General features: G+C 33.8%; 1 protein-coding gene across 2 annotated transcripts in view; it reads left to right on the top strand.

The window, feature by feature from the left end:
- CCSER1 (coiled-coil serine rich protein 1) overlaps nucleotides 1–21,430 on the top strand; it is a 1,210,854-nt gene that overhangs the window by 318,416 nt on the left and 871,008 nt on the right. For both annotated transcript variants that reach the window (XM_035004506.1, XM_035004507.1), the window contains exon 6: nucleotides 7,756–7,963. In XM_035004506.1, the coding sequence (XP_034860397.1) occupies nucleotides 7,756–7,963 (208 nt within the window). The remainder of the gene's footprint in view (nucleotides 1–7,755; nucleotides 7,964–21,430) is intronic.

Here is a 21,430-nt window from a genome sequence, read left to right as displayed (position 1 = left end):
ACCCATCACTTCAGGTAGTAGTGAAGTCCATCTCAAATGTAAATTTGTATCTAAATGTAAAGTGTTAAAAAGTTATTATAACCACTATACTACTACTGTGGAGAGATGAATGCTGGTTCCATCCTTTCCAATAATACAGCTAAATATCGAACCACAAAAGAATTTGACATTCAAGTTTTTTCCCACTAAAATGACACTTTGAGGGGCGCCTGGGTGGCTCAGTCGTTAAGCGTCTGCCTTCGGCTCAGGTCATGATCCCAGGGTCCTGGAATCGAGCCCCGCATCGGGCTCCCTGCTCCGCGGGAAGCCTGCTTCTCCCTCTCCTATTCCCCCTGCTTGTATTCCCTCTCTCGCTGTGTCTCTCTCTGTCAAATAAATAAATAAAATCTTTAAAGAAAAAATAAAAAAATTAAATGACACTTTGAGATAAACAATATATTTTGAAAGGAAATATGAAAAGAATGGCTTATTTATCAACAATAGCCTTTTTTGTAGTTTCTCAGACAGTTTTTAGCTCTGGAATGCCAATCTGTTAATATAGATTTGTATCTTTGTGCCTGTCTAAGAATTATTCAAGCTAAAATTTAATTTACCATGAATAACCCAGCCCTTTTTGAAATGCAGATTAAATAAAAATCAGTTTCCAAAAGTAAAGTTTTTTAGAAAGTATTATTTTCTGCAGGTCTACTTAATGAAGCTTTGGAAGACAGATGTATGCATATGCTTATTTATTATGGTGGGCAAGTAGAGATTACTTTTGCTTTTCATTCCTTGGAAATCTACTTCAGAAATCATAGCCACATCATCAAGTGTAAATCATTGAGAACCCTTATGGCCATAGACATTTGCTATAATGAAAGGTGTCAGTGCATTAAATAAGGAATAACTCCTATGACAGCTGAGAGCATCAATCCTTTGCAACTGACGTGATCTTGTACTTTGTTAGTCATGTGGACACTATACTGGGAAGTTTTCAGATGATGTAGGTGGAAAGAAAATTTCTCACTATCAAACTGGCAGTGCTCCTTATAACTAAATGAGAAAAAAATCATGAAAATAATCTTTTATTTTCTCTCCCTGGGGAGGAAAACTTCTTTAATCACTCTAAAGTTTATGTCAAGATACATATTTTCTTATTAAACTTGTCTGTCATATTGAAAATAGAATTGCAGCAGAACTTTTGAACTAGTTTGATAGAAAATTCCTTTCACACACAGAATTGCAGTGACAAAAGTACAAAGCGAATTCACTGTAGTAGTTTTAGTTAAATGTTTAAAGTGCCAGTTGAAACTCAAATTTCTCCAGTTGAAACTTTCAAGAATACATTTAATATAACATTTATGAGCTGTGCTGTTAAAAACCTTCATTTTTGTGGTACTTACAGACTGAGAAAGGCCTGTAAGTTTCAACATTTATCTAAATGTTGGTAATTTTTTAATTAAACTTTTTATTTTGAGATAAGTATAGATTCAGTGCAGTTGTAAGAAATAATAACAGAATGATTCCATGTACCATTTACCTGGGTAGCTTAATTTTCATTCCTGCGCTAATCAAAAGGATTTGATTTCTGTCTTTCTCCCTTCCTCTCTCTTTTTATTTTGTTTGGAACACAGGGTCTAGTGCTTTCTTATTGAGGTGAAATTTTCTTTTTTAAAAAGGTAATTAATTAATTAATTATTGACATAGTTGACACACAATACAACATTAGTTTCAGGTGTACAGCAGTGATTTGACAACTCTGTGCATTTTGCTGTGCTCACCACAGGCATAGCTTCCGTCTATCACCCTACAATGCTGTTACAATACCATTGGCCATATTCCCTATGCCATACATGTCATCCCCATGACTAATCATTCATTCCCTGACTGTAAGCCTATTCCTTCCACTCCCCTCCACCCATTTTGCCCATTCCTCCATCTTCCCCCCGACTCTGGCAACCACCAGTTCTCTATATTTAAGTGTCTGTTTCTGCTTTTTATGTTTTTTGGTTTTCTGTTTGATTTTTTTTTTTTAAGATTCTACATGTAAGTGAAATCATATGATATTTGTCTTTCTCTTTCTGACTTCTTTCACTTAGCATAATACCCTCTAGATCCGCCCATGTTGTCACAAATGGCAAGATCTCATTCTTTTTTATTCCTGGGTAATATTCCATTATATACAAATACCATATCTTCTTTATCCACTTATCTATTGATGGACATGGGCTGCTTCCATATCTTGGCTATTGTAAATAATGCTGTAATAAACGTAAGAGTGCATATATCTTTTAGAATTAGTGTTTTTGTTTTATTTGGGTAAATACCCAGTAGTGGAATTATTGGATCTATGGTATTTCTATTTCTCATATTTTTGAGGAACCACCATCCTATTACCTATAGTGGCTGCGCTAATTTACATTCTTTTTTTTTTATAATATTTTTTTTTATTCTTATGTTAATCCCCATACATTACATCATTAGTTTTAGATGAAGTGTTCCATGATTCATTGTTTGTGCACAACTAATTTACATTCTTTACAGCAGTACACGAGCATTCCTTTATCTCTACATCTCGGCAACACTTGTTACTTTTTTTGTCTTTTTGATTTTAGCCATTCTGACAGGTGTAAGGTGACATCTCCTTGCAGTTTTGTTTTGCATTTCCCTGATGATGAGTGATACTGAGTATCTTTTCACATGTCTGTCATCTGTATGACTTTTTGAGAAAATGTCTATTTAGGTCATTTGCCCATTTTTTAATTGGATTATTTGTTTTTTTGGTATTGAGTAGTATAAGTTCTTTATGTATTTTGGATATTAATTCCTTATTAGATATATCATTTGCAATATTCTCCCAATCAGTAGGTTGCCTTTTCATTTGGTTGATGGCTTCCTTTGCTGTGGAAAAACTATGGGTTAAATTTTAAGTTATAAAGACTTAAAGATCATTCATGAGCAACAAGGCAAGTGTAAAAATTACTGAGCAGTTCTACCGAAGATTCATGAAGTTGACACAGAGAGGGTAAAGTGTATATAAATGTGTTCAGCGGAGATTACAATGTCGTTGTTGTTTGTTTGTACTAGTTATGGTGATTAATGAACCACTGTATCAGGCCTCAGTTTCCCCCCCACAGCCTCTGCTTTTTTTGGCCAAGTTAAGGGACTGTCTAACTTTTTTGATATAATGCCTATTTGTTCAGTTTTCTGAAACTATAATAATTCAGAGCGTTGGCAGACAGAGAGCTATTATGTCCCAAAGTGCACAGATTGTATTATCTAGTGATCCCTGCTAATGCATAAATGGGGAATACTTGAACCTCACTTTATCCTCCTGGCCTTATGGGTGGTCTGTGCAAGAGGAAACTGTGGCTCCATAGTAGAGATTTTTCTCTCTTTTTTTCGTCAACTACAGAGATGGGATTTTTTTTTTAGATGAATTTACCCAGAGACACTTCGGTATTTTTAGCGCAATAAAAGTCTGTTGTTAAAAAAATTGAGATTTAAAATATTTAACAGTTGTAAACCTCGGGGAGTTATCATTCAGAAATATAATGGTCACAAACATACAATAGGATGGCTGTGCTATCCTGTGCAACTGAGTAGTAGTCCTATTTAACGGCCTATTTCACTAACTACCTCAACCTAATTAAGAATGATTTTAGACATTCTGACTGAATGGCTATAAAAAAAAAAAAAAAAAAAGAATGATTTTGATTATGGTGGCCGACTATTTTTCACATAGAAATAAAATCTTTTGAGGTGAAAATATTCGTTTTTCATGTGCAAGAGAATGTTACAGTTGACTCTTGCACAACCCAGGGGTTGCAGGCACCGCATCCCGCACAGTCAAGAATCTGTGTATAACTTTTGACACCCCCCCCAAAAAAATTAACTACTAATAGCCTGGGATTAAATGGAAGCATTACCAGTAACAGTCAGTTACCACATACTTTGTATGTTATGTATATTATATACTGAATTCTTACAATAAAGTAAGCTAGAGGAAAGAACATGTTATGAAGAAAATCATAAGGAAGAGAAAAAAATTCCTGTATTGTACTGTAATTATCGAAAACAGTCCACACATAAATGGATCCACAGAGTTCAAATCCATGTTGTTTAAGGGTCAACTGTAACTGATACATATATATTTTTTGGTATCACCTATTAAAAATTTAATAACTGTGGTGAGCCTCTTGGGGTCAGTGACTGTATCCTATTAAGCTCTGCAACTTCAGCCACCATTGCTCTGCTGGACACAATATGGATATTTTCTGTAATTGTGAAAAAAATGCCATCATTCTCCCTTGTTGGAATTAAGGATACATTCAGGTTTTTTGAATTATAAAACAAATGGTTAATTTATCTTCTAAGCATTTTTGTATATAGTCCATTCTTAACTCTGAAAATTACAGGGATTCTTAGATTTGTAAATGTTAAACTGTAATCCACAGAACCTCGGTAAACTGAAATTAGTCACAAAACTTCAGACCTGTGTGGTTTCTGAAACATTTGTCAGTCTTCACTGATGTTTAGATCTGTGATTGCACAAAAAGGTCTAAAGAAATAGCAATCTAACTAAAAGGAATTATAAAAACATTAGCTTAATTACTTTATTGTAAGAGCGCTAGGAAGTTTTGAACTGTGGCAGCCCTACAATGCATAACAATTCACCTTGCATAAAAATTTATGTATACAAATGAGAGATATATTGCATAGATTATTACAAAAAATGTTTTATTCATTCACTCATTATTATATTCATTTTTCAACTTCAGTTGTACAATTATTTACCAAGTCAGCCTAATTTGTGCCAGACACCAGGGTGGTTCACAACTAAAACCTGATTAATCTTTGAAAATTCTATCATAAATAAACTATTACACATACTGTGAAATATAATTTTTATATTCCATTTTATTCTTATCAGTCTTAGAGAAAATAGGATAGAAGACACTAAAATAAAATGGAAACCTTTAAGAATGATTGCATGGTTCACAAGTTGTGCATAATTCAGATGAATGTCATATTAGATAAAATATATTTTAAAAGTGAAAATATAAATGATTCTTTGCATAATTGTAGGGTTTTATGTTTACTTTTATCTTTTTGGCTTTTTGTTTTTAGTTTTTGGCTTATTTTCTTGTTTTTCACATGAGATACAGACTCATGTAGTGGCTTAGAGCTTGAGTGCCCTGTCTGCATTCAAATCTCAGCTCTTTCCCTTCTTTGCTGTGTGACCATCACCATGTTACTTCACCTCTCTGATATTAAACTCCCTCAACTATGAAATGGGGATGATAATAATACTACCTAAAGAGTTGTAGTAAGTGGTTTAACATGTAAAAGTCCTTATAAGACTACCTGAGATGCATTAAGCATTGTTATATATAGGCACATTATGTGTTTAGTAGGGGAAAAAAAAAAAAAAAAGTCTTGCAAGAGTGCCTAGGTTGATTCATCCCAAGTCTACTTCTTACTAGCTTTTTAACTCTGAGATAAGTTACTTATCTGGACCTCAGTTTCCTCATATAAGATTAAGATACTTATTATATCTACCTCGAATTTGTTCAAAATTTGAGTGAATTACATGCATGAAATGGTTAGCACAGTATTTGGCCTATAAGTAGGCCCTCAAAAATTTTTAGCTATTAATATATTTTTTAAGATTTATTTATTCATTTGAGAGAGAGGGAGAGAGCATGAGTGGGTGCAGAGGGAGAGGGAGAGAGGAAACAGACTCCCAGCTGAGCGCAGAGCCCAATCCAGGGCTCAGTTCCACAACCCTGAGATCATAACCTGAGCCAAAATCAAGAGTCGGTGGTTTAACCAACTGTGCCACCCAAACATCCCTATTACTATTTATTTATTATTTTATTATCGATACAAAATGAAGACAGTAATTACTGTCTTATCACTTCAAAGGACAGTTGTGATCAATGAATGTATCTGTGAAGATAAGTGAAAAATTCAGTGTAATCCAAAAGTGTGTTTTATTTACTAATTATCTAATACTTTAAAAATTAATTATACTAGGGCGCCTGGGTGGCTCAGTCGGTTGGGCGTCTGCCTTCGGCTCGGGTCGTGATCCCGGAGTCCTGGGATCGAGTCCCGCGTCGGGCTCCCTGCTCAGCGGGGAGTCTGCTTCTCCCTCTGACCCTATCCTCTCTCATGCTGTTTGTCTCTCTCTCTCTCTCTCTCTCTCTCTCTCAAATAAATAAATAAATAAAATCTTTAAAAAAAATTAATTATACTATATGGGGGCACCTGGGTGACTCAGTTGGTTAAGCGTCAGACTTGTAATTTTGGCTCAGGTGATGATTTCATGGGTCTGGAGATCGAGCCCAGACTCAAACTCCACACAGAGTCTGCTTGGGATTCTCTGCCTCTCCCTTTGCCCTCCACCCCCTCCCCGACTGTTTACACATTCTCTCTCTCTCTCAAATAAATAAAATCTTTAAAAAATTAATTTACTATCATGAATAATCAGAGTTGAATAAAATTAACTGAGGATATATTTCCTTTTTTTTTTTTTTTTAAGATTTTATTTATTTATTTGACAGAGACAGACACAGCGAGAGAGGGAACACAAGCAGGGGGAGTGGGAGAGGGAGAAGCAGGCTTCCCGCCGAGCAAGGAGCCCGATGTGGGGCTCGATCCCAGGACCCTGGGATCATGACCTGGGCCGAAGGCAGACGCTTAACGACTGAGCCACCCAGGCGCCCCGAGGATATATTTCTTATTGGCATCTTTTCCTAATCTTGGTGGCAAGTTACAAGGCTACTCTATTTTTTTTTTTTTTCAATTTAGGTTGCTAAGTGACCTTGTTATATAATTCAGGAAATAATATACATAAAAGCTACTAAAATTGAGCACAAGTCCTAAACTATTTTTTCATCAATAGCCTGAGCTATGCTATCATGTTAATTGTCATTATTGCAGAGGCCCCTGGGTTTTAAGAAATGGAAACAAATTCAGAAAACTCAATGGAAAAGACTATTTTCATTAACTCCTCTTTTGTACTATTTTTAGATTCCTGATCTGCACATCTGGAAAATTGTCGATCTTAGTATCTTTTATTTTACATATATTGTCAATATAAGCCTTGTTAGAGGATTTTCAAAATGCAATATTTTCAAATAATTGTTGATTATCAAGTAGAACAGGGTAAATATATGGGTGTGTTTTTCCACACATTACTATGCTAAAAATTTAATGATAATTTGATAAACATACTAACTACATATGAAGTTATTCATCTTCCATTTATTTTACTATTTTTACATAAAATCTTACGTATACAAGTCTTTCTTAACTCTGAAAATGGCCATTGATTGCTTTAGTAATTTAAAATAATAATTAACAAAATTATTTTATCTTAGTTTTGGGTTTCTTAATCTTTTATTTCCAATTAATTTTTAAACATATTTTCAGAAAAGATATGAAATTTCTCTTTTGGTGATTTCTGTTGACTTTCAACATTTTAAAAAGTGTTAATTTAAGAAAGTATAAGCACAGTGTTATGTATAAATGAAATTCTCAAAAGGGAAAAAATCACATTCTAAAATAGTGATTATCGTTGAACCTTACTACTAAAAATACAGTTGACCTATTTCATAATTTTGACAAAAGGGTCTCAGAATTTTCAAAAACCAGTGAGAAGAAATGATGCCAGTCACAAGAAATTTTTTCTAGCTCATTCCTGACATTGATCAACAGCTTGGAAAATACTGCTCTGAACATGCTACATTGTAATTTTTTTTTTCTTGTTAGGAATCTTTCCCTGAAATTAACAAAAGACATTGATCAGGAAGTCAGGTGTTCCCATATCAGCCGAATGCCCAGCAGTCCATCTGCAGACTGGCCCCTGCAAGGTGTGGAAGAAAATGGAGGCCTTGATTCTCTGCCCTTCAGACTGATGTTACAGGACTGCACAGCCGTCAAGACGTTGTTATTAAAGATGAAAAGAGTTCTTCAAGAGGTAATGGTTTACTCTAATGTCTTTCAGTGCTGGTAGACAGTGGAGTCTGTAGTCCTGCTCTGTTAATAATTAACTGCATGACACTGGGCAGGGGTCAAGTATCCTCTTGCAGCCTAGCTTTTCTCATATGTCAAATGAAGGATGTGGAGTTCCGGTTTATAAGGTACTCTTCAGCTCTAAAATTCTAAGATTCTGTGAAGGAATTGAAAGAGAATAAATTGACACCAAACCCAGGCAAAGTTGGTTAAAGAGAAATGGGCATCAGCTGTTAAGCTATGTTTATATGTTGTTATAAAGCTATTGAGAAACTTATTAAATGGACTTCATTTTTTCTTTTTTTTTTCAGAGAGAGAGGGGAGGGGGGGACAGAGGGAGAGGGAGAGAGAGAATCCTAAGTAGGTGACATGCCCAGAGCTGGGCTCAGTCCCAGGACCCTGAGATCATAACCTGAGCTAAAATCAAGAGTCCGATGCTCAACTGACTGAGCCACGCAGGTGCCCTAAATGGATTTCACTTTAATGATATTGAGGCTTTATTTGCATGATACCATAAAAGTAGTGTATTCATTTTTGTCCCAGTAACAATCAGTCTAGTAAAATCTAATCTGAATGTCTGATTTTGCCCACTGAATACAGTTGCCCTCCTATAGTCTGTGCTCAGGTGGTGAGTTAGTTAGGAAAGTGTATAATGGGTTAATCCTCTTTATGCCCAGTAATCAGCCATTCTTTAGGATTTAAGTATGCTGCGGATTTATTATTATAATTATAACAACTGATTTCTTTGGGGATTTCTGTAAACAGTATACACATTAATATTATATCAAACACATAAAGTGAGAGGTCAGAAATTTTAAATGACTTTCTTCTGCTAGGTGTGAATTCAAGACAGCAGCCTGAGATTTGACTCCAAAGTTAGTGACTTTTTACTGTATCCCACTATTGTTCAATTGATTTGTATTAATTGATAGGAAATGATAATAAATAGTGTGAGAACAGAAATATATAACTATTCAGAATGAGTAGTATTAAGGTTCCCTTACAAAGATGATCACTAATAATTTGCTTTTCTAACACTTAGATGATGATAATAATAATAATAATGCTAGCAGCTACTACTAGAGGCCAGAATGGAATCAGGAAGAGAGAAGGGAATTTAACAGAAATGATGCCGTAGACTATTGGGGGCATTCAGTCATGTGTTCTTATCAGATGTTAAAGTAAAAACTGGAAGAGATATCTGGATTCCATACCAGTTTATATTGCTGGGGTGGTTTTGGGTCTAGAATCTATACAGTGGTGTGCAGAAGTAGAGCTTTTATATTTGATCACTGTTAGAATTTCAAGAATTTTATGAGCTATCAGTTAAGGACAGGCATAAAAATTAAATTATATACACTTATAGTGAAACACATTATATTTTTAGAAGGGTAATCAATACTCAAAACCCATTTCCTATTTATTTTACTATATTCTACTATTAACTATTTACATCTATTTGGATCTATATGTGGAGATACTACATAAGGGCTACTGTGTGTATTTTCCAATTTTAGATTTGTTCATGTCATTTTGGTAGCTTGAAATCAGCCACATGGGAGTATTATGCCACAGGAATTGACAAACACTACAAATTAGGGCTTTTAATGTTTGGTAAGCCTGTTAAATATTTAAGAGCACACTATATGTATGACTAATGTGGTTTCTATACTGACAACATAAGTGTTTTGCCGCACTTGTCAAATTTCCCTGACCTTTGGCTTAACATGCAGCCTGAATCTCTTTGAACAAAGCAAGCTTAATAACATCTGTAACCGGGGCACCTGGGTGGCTCAGATGGTTAAGCGTCTGCCTTCGGCTCAGGTCATGATCTCAGGGTCCTGGGATCGAGTCCCGCATCAGGTTCCCTGCTCAGTGCAGAGCCTGCTTCTCCCTCTCCCTCTGCCACTCCCTCTGCTTGTGCTCTTCTCTCTGTCAAATAAATAAATAAAATCTTTAAAAAAAAAAAAAGTAACAACTGTTACCTTAAAAAATATTAATGTCAAAGTCTGTAATGTTCAACTATTCAGTTAGAGCCTCTCCCTTGGTCTGAGTTTTAATTAAAAAATCAACAAGTAAAACGGAAGTAGGAAGAACTGACAGGAAGTGTCAAAGGCTTTCTTAGGGTGCTTAATTTTATTATTTAAAAAATATTCAGTGATATTCACTATGGAGTCAGTGTCCTGAATATTTTGAGATTGTTTTTATGCCTCCATCTGTTTTTATTCATTAAAGAATATTTGAAGAAACTGAAGAGAATTGATTTTTATTTTTTATTTTTTTAAAGATTTTATTTGAGAGGGAGAGACCGAGATAGCGAGAGAGGGAATGAGCAGGGAGGAGAGGGAGAAGCAGACTCCCACTGAGCAGGGAGCCCCATGCAGGAGTCAATCCCAGGACCCTGGGATCATGACCTGAGCCAAAGGCAGATGCTTAACCGACTGGGCCACCCAGGCACCCCAAAGAGAATTGATTTTTAAAGCTGATGTATAATGAGCAATAATTACATCTTTGTTAAGCACATTCAGAGAGTGGGGGGTCTTATTCTTTATTGACAACAAGAAAGACAATATTATATGATTAGCATAGACAGCTGTTCTAGTTGTCTTTTTAATAGATGCCTTTAAAGAAAAATTGTTTATTTAAATATTCTCAGGTCGCCTGGCTGGCTCAGTAGGTAGAACACGCAACTCTTGATCTCAGGGTTGGAATTTGGGCCCCATGTTGAGTGTAGAGATGACTAAAATAAATAAACTTAAAAAAAAAAATGTTCTCTAAGCCAGGAATTTTCAAACGGTAATTTACATTTCATTACTTAATTTGAGTTTAATACCAATTATTCATCTTAGATTAACAAAAGCTTTTTAATATAGAAAAATTACTCCCATTTACAGGTACTTTTTTATGATGCATAGTAGTCCCACTCTTATACACAGGTTATTTTTTAACTGCAGAAGATCCCAATTATTTTATTTTTAAAATAAAAAGGAATTAATGAGTTTAATATATTAAAAAATGCTCCTACCTGAGATTTTTCCCAGTGGTGTTCTGTTGATGTCTTAAATTTTAATTTTAATTTGGAGTTGGGTTAAATGTGGATAATTTGAGTGGAATCTCACACTTTTAATTTTGTTCGCCCTTTTTGAAGATCAGTTGCTATTGTTAAAATGCACATACATACTCCCAACAACCCCAAACATTAACTCCTTATTTAAAAAAAAAAAAAAAAAGACTGGCTTTGGGCCCTTAGAAATTCTATTGTCACTTTATTCTTCAGCATTAGTGATGAAAGTGACTGTAGCAAGGGGAAAACTGTGTCATTTTATTTCTTCCTTTTTTGTTATTTTTTTCCACATAATTCTAAGAAGAGAATGTTTAATATCTACAGAGAAAGTTTCTGTTCTGTTTCCTTTTAGTTTGTTCTGTTCTCTTTTGTCACTCATATGAAGTTTGTTCATACCTTAGTAACTAACTGAGAAGGCTACTGAGAAGATTTCAGTGAAATGAGTAGCATAGTTTCTAGAAAGATAACAGCATTAAGAATATTTATCTAAGGTTGTTTGTAATCCCCTACTACCACCCATGCCTTTTTAGTTTATATTTAACAAGCAAGAACTGGGAATGTACCTAGCAAATTTCCTGAATCATAAGGTATTTAAAAAAAGAAAAGAAAAAGAAAGAAAAGAAAGAAGATAAATGTTAAATAAAAAAATAGTTAATGTTGTGAGATGAGTCTATTCTCACAATATAGCTTGATTAGTGAAAATCAGAGTACCATTTATTTGAGAATCAATATAATTTACAAAGCCATAAATATTTAGGTTTGTAATTGACTGAAGAGTTCTTACCTATTTTCCTTTTTCTTTTCTCAACAACCTAATAGTTCAAACTATTGAATTTTATTATCTCCAAAAATAATAATGTAAAATTTTCAAAGGTATTTTTTAATTTCTTTTATTTTTTTAATTTTAAATATAATTCACAAATATATGATGAAATTCAGAGTGTTTTGAACTTCACCATTCATCATTATTCAATGGACATTTAAGAGGTTTTTTTTTTTTAAGCACATTTCAGTAAAATGATTTCAACAATTTTATAACTGACATCTTTTCTATCAGTGCATCTCAAATGCAAATGAAAAGCTTGTAATTGTCCAGCAATGGACAATTACAGATGGGAGAAAAGCAATAGTAGACAGTCATAATGTAAGGAAATTTACCAAAAACAGGCAATTACCCATGTAAATGTAGATAGCAGTCTAATCATTAGACTTCTCTTTATATTTATCTTTTCAAAATAACAAAAATCACAAGTTTCTGCTGTCTGCTTTATGTTTGTGCTTGCTCAATAATGTGTTTAAAGTAAAAATTGAGAAAAGACATGCTGTTAAAACTGCAAACAAAAGAAAATGAATGGCTGTACTGTCAGATAGATATAAATATAAGATATATTACCAGAATCAAAGGCCTGTTTCATACCGATGAAAGAGTCAGTTCATCAGGAGAACATAATTATACATGTGGATGGCCTATTTATGTAGCTTGTAAATACATGGTGCAAAAATCTGACAGAACTAAATGAAGAAATGGACAAATTCACATCATACTTGATTTTAACTCTGTTCTCTCAAGAATTGGTAAAACAACTAAACAAAAGCAGAAAAGTTTCAGAAGATTTAAACATTATCAACTTCTTTAACCCCACTGAAATTTATAGATTATTGCAATTAATAATAGAATTATACAATCTTTTCAAATCCATGTGGAACATCACCAAGACAGAGTATATGGTGGGTCATAAAAAAGTCTCAATAAATTTCAAATGTAGACATCAAATATATATATATATATATATATATATTAGAACAATGAAATTAAATTAGTACTCAGGAATGATAAAATAACTAGAGAAACATCAAATATTGGAAATTAAACAACAAATTACTGTATACCTAATGGATCATTTTAAAAACTTTGAGGGGAATTTTGAAGTGTTTCAAGTGAGATGATAAAGATGATGATAATATAATATGATAATCCAAAATTTGTGGTATACAGTTAAAACCATGCTTAGAAGGAGTTTATAGTTTTAAAAGTTTGTCCTTAAGTGAAGAAAGTGCTATAATGAATAATCTAAGTTTCTTCTTTAAGAAACTAGGAGAAGGGCAAATTAAACATGAAGGAATAGAAAGAAACATGGAGAACAAAATTAATAAAATTGAAAAGAGATAATAGAAATAGAAAATTTATGAACCCCAAATTATTTTTGAGAAGTTAACAAAAAAAGACTGAGGAAGGATAAAAGAAGAAAAAAAATAAGAAACAAATCACTAATGTCATCAATGGATCAAGGCAGGAATAATCAGTACAAATCCTAAAGACATTGAAAGGAAGACAAGGGAATACTATTAACAACAGTATGACAAATGTAACAGTATAGATGAAAAGCACAAATGCCTTGGAAAAAATCTAACTTTTCAAAGTGACACAAGAAGGTAGAAGTCTGCATAGTCCAATTTCTATTAAAGAAATAGATTTTATTATTTAAAAAAATTTAGGCCCAATAGTTTCAATGCTGAATTCTATCAAATATTTAAGAAAATCTTAAGACTAATGTTATGCCAAAAAAAAAAAAAAATCAGGAAATACAGGAATAGAGTATGTTTCTCAGCCTGTTAGATGTGGCCAGCATAAACCTATTACAAAAATTTGGCAAGATCTTTACAAGTAAAAGGCAATTACAGAAAAATTCCCTTTATAAATATAGATGTGAAAGGATTTTAAAAATTATTAAATTAAACTGGGCAACATATAAATGTACAATGACTTAGTTGGTTTTATTACAGGAGTATAAGGTTTGTTTAACATTCTAAAACTAATCAATGTAATTCACGATATTAATGAACTAAAAGAAATAAAAGTGTGTTTTTTTAATACATGTAGAAAGCACATTTGAAAAACATTGAACACCAATTATGAGTAAAAATAAAATTCTCAACACACTAGTAGTAGAAGGGAACTTTTATTCCTATAGTTAATAATCATATTTAAATAGTACAAAACTGAAGCTTCTCCCCAAAATTATTAGCAAGATAAGATGTCCACTCTCATCACTTTTAATGAGCATTGTGTTAAAGTCCTAGCTAGAAATAAGGCCAGAAAAAGCATTAAAAACCTTAAATACTAGAAAGAAAATGTAAAACTACCTCTATCAGTAGATGACATGGTTGTTTATATTTACACCCCTAGGCCCCTAGGAAATCTATTAAAAAGTTAATAATAAACCTAGTAGGAATAATAAAACACGAATTTATCCTGGTTCAGGGATACAAAAATAAAAGGTTGCAATAAAATTATGTATTGCTCCATAGAAAATTATCTAGTACATGAAAACAACAAATGTTTGCTGTCTTATGGTTTCTGTGGTCAGGACTTTGAGGGCAGCTTATCTACCCGTTCTGGCTGAAGGCCTCTCATGAGGTTGCACTCAAAGTGTCAGCCATGGATGCAGTCATATGGAAGTTTGACTGTATTTGAGGATTCACTTCCTAGCTCGCTCATATGCTGTTGTTCAGAGGATTCAGTTCTTCACTGCTGGTGGCCAGAGACTCAGTTTCTCACCATGTAGGCAACATGGCAGATGGCTTCCCAAGAATGTACAATCCAAGAGAAAGAGAACGATACAAAATGTGCAATGTCTTTTATAACTCAGTCTCAGATGTAACAGATCATCACTTTTGTGAAATTTATTGGAAATAAAGACTAGCCTTGTTATTAGTGTAGGAGGGCGCTGTACAAAGGTCTGGATACCAGGAGGTGAAAAACATTGTGGCCTTTGCTATCCCCACTACCATAATATACCTTTTGGCCCCCATTGATGCATCCCTCACAGTGCAAAGTACACTTACCCCTCCCAAGGCCAACTAAAGTATCATTCTGTTACAGCATTAGAATCTCATCATGTAAAGCATGGGAAGTTGTAGATAAGCCTTAAGTATAGCAACCAAGTTCAGTTCTCCACTTAAAGACCTATAAACTAATGCATAGGTTAGCAGTTTCTTGTTTCAGACTTAAAGCCTGGGAATGATTCTTCATAGCTTTTAGTTTTGCCTTCTGTACTCTTGGTTCTACCCTCCAAGTCATTCTTTTTTTTTTTTTTTTTTTTAATGAAGTTAGCACATGTTTGCTTCTGAATAGTTATCCCATTCTTATGTGTGCTTGTAGATGTTGATTTCCAGAGGCCTCTTTTCATTTTGCACTGTTTCTGTCCCTTTAAGTCTAAATTGGAGAGTGTTTCTATGAATATAATTCTCTTAAATTACTTTTGGATTTCTTGTGAATCTTATTAGGGATTCATCTATTCCATTAGACGTTTCATTAGACAAAAGCCACATCTACAAATATCTTCAAAATAAGCCCTTCTTTAACTTGAAGTAGCTGATGGACAACCCTGTTAAGCTTTTAACATTTTAATTATTTGGTTGAGAGGATCTGTGAGGCATATCCTAAACCTTCAACAGGATACTGTTTGTCTGGCTGAACTTAATTCTTCAGCACTACCTTTCTGTCTTTCAGAATGGCTCTACATCTAATAAATAAATTTCTACAGTAATAAAAACTGTTTACATCTGGATTGGTACAGTTGTTGCATAGGCTTATATTTTTATCAAAGTTCATCAAATTACACACTATATATGACAACACGTGGAATTCATCACATAACTGACAGCTCCATTGTCAATGCTTCCATTTTGTTGAATCCCTGCCCTTCCTTTGTAAGACCTATAAATGAAGTATGACCATTCGTCATGCAGATGAAATTAGAGCACAATTCTTACAAATTGTGTGAGAGCTTCATTTTCTTCCCGTTTTAGAGTAAAGTAAGTTAAAAAAGAAAAGCAATATGACACAATATTCATACAAAGCAAAGGATCCACTCTATACTCCTTGAAGAAATCTCTGGCTTAGATGAAGGCATAACTTAGATTCACTGAGAATGGATAGGTTTTTGAATAAGAATGTTCTGCTTACATGAGGCCTAGGCCTGGCTTTTTATGAGGCTTTACAACCTGATCTGGAAAATAGATAAGAAGGGGGAAAAAAGTATAATTCCATGGCTCTTCTGTTATTTAAGTAACCTTAACTTTCAACAGTCCTCTAGGAGAGATGAGAGAAGGGAAAGAAAAATTATTTCCTAATTCCAAGCCCCATTTCATTAACAAAGTCCCACTGGAGGAAGTATATTAGATTGGTAAAAATTACCGGTGTTTGAAATCATCAAGATCTAGGGGTGATTCTCACTTCTGCCACTTAATAGCTGCTACAAGTTGATCAAGGTTTTTGAATCTCTATTTCATCACATGTAACTTTACTAACTATCCCATAGGGTTATTTGGACAATTAAACAATAAAATGTATATAAACAGGTCATCACAGTGAGAGTGTAGGGAAAGTATCCATGAACAGGAACTACTGTAATTATTTTGTTTGTATGATTATTAGTGACTCTGTCAAGCCAGGTGACAAATATGAGAGATTTCTTAAACACTTGGAAATATACTCGTAAATGTTCTTTAGTAACAAAGTGTTGTATTATTGAATAATAATTTAATATTAATTGTTGTTAATAAAGTTTATACTAATTGAAACTAAAGGTAGAAGTATTATTGTCATTTATGGTTTTCTGAGCTTTCAGTTGAGGTGGTGCATTTGAACTGATATTTTAGGCTATAGAGCTACTACATGCCAATTGAATTTCCTATTTTCAGTCAATATATAAGAAAGGATTTTACAAGTAAGAAATGATGGTAACAGACCCTGGTGGTAGCAGTTGAGGCAGTGAGAAGGGAAAAGATGTGTGATGTGTTTTGAAAGCAATACCAACAATAATTGTTATGAATTGGGATTGGGTGGTGATGGAAAGAGAAAAGCAAGGATAAGTGACAGTTTTAATTTGAGTAATGGGCCCGTTCTTTCCACTTCCTGAGACCGGAAAGAGTAAGAGAGGAGTAACCTGTGTGAAACAGGAAGGAAACAAGAGTTCTGTTTTGGCCAGGTTAAGGTTGAGGTGTTTATGTAGACATGCAAGGACATGTGTCAAATAGAAATCCACATTAATATGTTTACAAACCCAGAAAGATTCAGGCTAGGAATATATAGATTGAATATTCAAGATTATGTAGATTCTGCTTAAAGCTATGGAAGAGAGAACTTGTACCTAAAACCAGAGCAGGATGCTCCAATATTTAATGATTAAAAAAATCAAGAAAAAGAGTGTCCAATAAGATGGAAAGAATACTAAGAGTGTAATGTCAAGAAGACAAGAGAAAACATGTCTTCAAGAATGCCAACCTGAGGAATGGTGCTGAGAAGTAAGTATGACAAGAAAAGAAAAGATGAACAATCAATGGATTCTGGAAATCCATGAATTCCAAACGTGTATTACCTAAGCATTAGGAATTTCAGTGTGTAAAATGACCTATTCAAAGTGGTCATTTATAAAACAACAGCCTGGAATAGAAATAATAACCATTTTCACCTGGTTCTCAGTTGTTAAATTATTGGCTCATTTATCTACAAGGCATTGGTCTTTGACTAATACATGTCCTGAAATAATTTTAAAATATATTTTAAAAGGGAACACCTGGGTAGCTCAGTTGGTTGAGCATCCAACTCTTGATTTCGACTCAGGTCATGATCTCAGGGTTGTGAGATGGAAGCCCGGGTCGGTCTCCATGCTGGGCATGGAGCCTGCTTAAGATTCTCTCTCCCTCTACCCCCTTGAAAATCTCTCTCTCTATATATATACAGGTATAGATATATAATTATATATATTATTGTTTTATATATTATTAAATTATATATATTTTAAAGTAAGACATGTTTAGTTTTGGAAGGATATTATAAATTTTATTAGACTACGAAGAATGATAAACATTCATTTTTGTGAACAATAAACAATGCAAAAGAAAGTTCATTTTACGTGAGTACCCTCCATATTGAAGTATTATTTTTCTTTTAAAAACTGTTACTTATATTACTTAAGGTTATTTTACTCAGAGGCAATGTAGCGTCGTGGATCACAGTATACTAGTCTGTACGGGAATAGACTTCTCAAATTTTAATATCAGTTCTCTCGTGTGACTTTGGGCAAGATGCTAGTCTCTCTGTGAAAATCTGGTCTCTTCCAGAAATGGAATTACTAAGTAACGTGAATGTTCAAAATTACTCTGTAATATCGTTTTTTCCAAAGCACTTGCACCACATTACTCTCCCTCTGGGTATAATATATTCATGTAATAGAATGTTTTGTGTTCATGTATTATTATGTCGCGCAAAGAGTATTTTGAACACAAAAACCAAATCACAGATAAATTCATACAGAATATGGAGTTTAAAAATATGCAAAGTGAAATATTATTAAAGAATACATGTATAGGTACTATACTCATGTGTGTATATGTACATATATAATACATACTAATATACTAATATATACTAAAGTCACAAAAAGAAGTAGGGCTATGTTAAGCATAATATTCAAGATGGGATCACCTATGTGGAGTTAGTGAGTGGGAGAGGGGTAAACATGTACAATTAAGGAGAGGATGACAAAGGACTTTGTAGGTATCATTTATTATATTAGCAGTACATTTCCTTATGTGTTTCTTTGGAAATCATTATAAACACATAATATTTTCTTATATGTGTTTAATGTTGCATTAAAAAAACTCAGCCTTTCCAAATTATTCATACCCTGAATGGCTCCCATCCCGTACAACACTATTTAGCTATATATAAATCTCTCTGCCTGTTAAAATTGCAGAAATAGGTTGGCTACTTCTTTTTTTTTTTCTTTTTTTATGTTGTGTTAATCACCATAGATTACATCATTGGTTGGCTACTTCTTTGTGATCAGCGTATCTTGTGATATTTATTTGATGTCAGCTTAAAAATGGAGTGAGATCAAGGTGAGAAAGCCTATGCCTATCAGCCAGGGAATTCTCTCCTGGTATGTGTACTTATATTATCTGTTAGTCATGTGTACTATTTTATTGCTTATTTAAAAACAAACAAAACCCCAAAAGACTGCAACCCATAGTTTTAACAACAAATGCCACCCTCATTAAACCTGAACACTGTGGTTGTGTTATAATCATATTCAATAATTAATCAAATAACCACTAACATGGTTTTGCTATGCATGTCTAACTTTCTTTTTTCTTCATGAATCCAGCATTAATGTCTCAGTTACAATACAACTCACATACTATTGTGTAATTTGATGGGCTAAATCCAGCATCAAGAATTTCAGCCTGCAACATAGCAGATACTCAGCAGATGGCACCTTGCAGAATCTCCAGGGGATACTCTGAGTGTTCAGCACTTCTTGTGGGGGCGGGGGGAGAGAGTGAGCAGAGAGCCACTTAAGCAAATGGTACTGTGGAAAGCCTGCAATTGTGTTCCTCTGAGACACATTTTTACTGAAAGTGTGTTTTGTTTTTGTTTGAAAATCAGAAACAAAGGCATATTTAATTACAGTGAAAATGCCTATTTTTAATCACTGAGTATATAAAAGACGGTGTTACATACACATTTAGGTAACATAATGCAATTGCTTGGAAGAAATATCAACCTTAAAGTTTTACAGATGAGCAAAAGTATTTTAGCATCTAGTGACTCATTTAGATAGAGGGCAGTTATTCCTAAAGTATTTCATTTTAACCTCAATGAAAATAAAAACCTGAGAAACTATTGCCTTTATTTTAGTAAATTTACTAATGTACGGATGTTTACTACTTCATATATTAGAGTTTTAAATAGATTACTTTTTGTTGTGTTTTAGAGGAGTAACTATTAATAAAATCAAAAAGACTCAAATTATCTTTTTGACAAATAGGTGTGAAAACAAGTAGATCCATTTGTCTTGTTCTCTTTGATTAGACAGCTCTGTAAATAAGAGATGATGAATTTAAGAAGAATAATGAATTATTAAGAAAGATTTGATTCACTTCCCCCAAAAATATACAAATGTTTTGTTATATATGGTCTTCATCAGAGGTCAGCTAACTTTTTTTCTGTAAAGTCCTGGCCATAAAGTATAACTTGCAATTCAACCAAGTTATAAGTCGTAAGAAATCAGCCATATAACATAAATGAGCATAGCTGGAGTCCTATAAAACCTTATTTACAAAAATAGGCAGAAGGCCAGATTTGGGTTTTGTCCTGATCCTGTCATTTTATACTACTTCAGAAAGACATGAGGAGGCATTGTGTGTAGTTAAGAGCGTTGGTTTTAGGAGCCAGAATATATAGTCTAAGTCCCATCTCTTTACTTAGCTGAATGTTTCTTTTCTTTTCTTCTTCTATCTTTTTTAAGATTTTATTTATTTATTTGTCAGAGAGAGAGAGAGAGAGTGCAAGCAAGCGCACAAGCAAGGAGAGCTGCAGGCAGAGGGAGAAGCAGGCTCCCCACTGAGCGAGGAGCCCGATGCAGGATTCGATCCCAGGACCCTGGGATCATGACCTGAGCCAAAGGCAGACGCTTAACCGACTGAACCAGCGAGGTGCCCCTAGCTGAATGTTTCTAGGCAAATTAAACCCTGGAGATAATATTAACATATTGCTTAGGTTTTTGAGAATATTATGTGTATTAATATGTTTAAAATGCATGGAACAGTATAGGACACATAGCAAATTCTCAATTTGTGTTAGTTTCCATTTTATTATCATTACAAAATCTGAGGACCACTAGTGAAATAAAGATCATGAATTTGCCATTGAGCACACCTTGAATTCAAGTCTTAGATTTATAATAATTTAACAGTATTATTTTATTCCATTTTATTCAGTTGTTTTGAAGAGCATTTGGTTTCCTTACATATAATAAGAGGGTATTGTGAATCTTAGATTTAAATTGTGTCTGGCAAGGGAGAGGTCTAAATAAATGTTAGTTCCCTTCTCTCCCCCTTCTAGTACTAATTCTAAACTTGTTAACCAGATTGGGTTTTCATTCCCAGCTTGATAGCACATTCATGATCCTTATTTCTTCTAGAACTGGCCTTTGAGTTTGGTATTTCTATTTCTTGCATGCTCCAGAGTTGAAGTACGATCCCTGAGCCCCATTTTTGTGGCAGACAGTATCCTAAACACTACTTGTTCACCTTTCTAAATCTCTGATCAGATTGCACAACTTTTTGAGCAGATGTCAGTGAATAAATAATATGTCCAAATATAGTACCTATTTTTTATTCTAAAGTCTTTCAAAAATTCTGGGGTTTTTTTTTCAAAAATTTTGTTTTTAAGAAATATTTATAAATGCTTGCTGAACTATAAGTCTGTTTTTAAATGATTTTCTTCCAAGAAATTCTGTTACAGAAGTGATATTCTTAGCTTCTGTTTCAGCAAATATACCATTCCACCTTCATCTT

The sequence above is a fragment of the Mirounga leonina genome, unplaced genomic scaffold (assembly GCF_011800145.1).
Source record: "Mirounga leonina isolate KUSES-001 unplaced genomic scaffold, KU_Mleo_1.0 Mir_129, whole genome shotgun sequence".
In the NCBI taxonomy this organism is placed as follows: domain Eukaryota; kingdom Metazoa; phylum Chordata; class Mammalia; order Carnivora; family Phocidae; genus Mirounga; species Mirounga leonina.
This window is presented reverse-complemented; position numbering and strand designations above follow the sequence as displayed.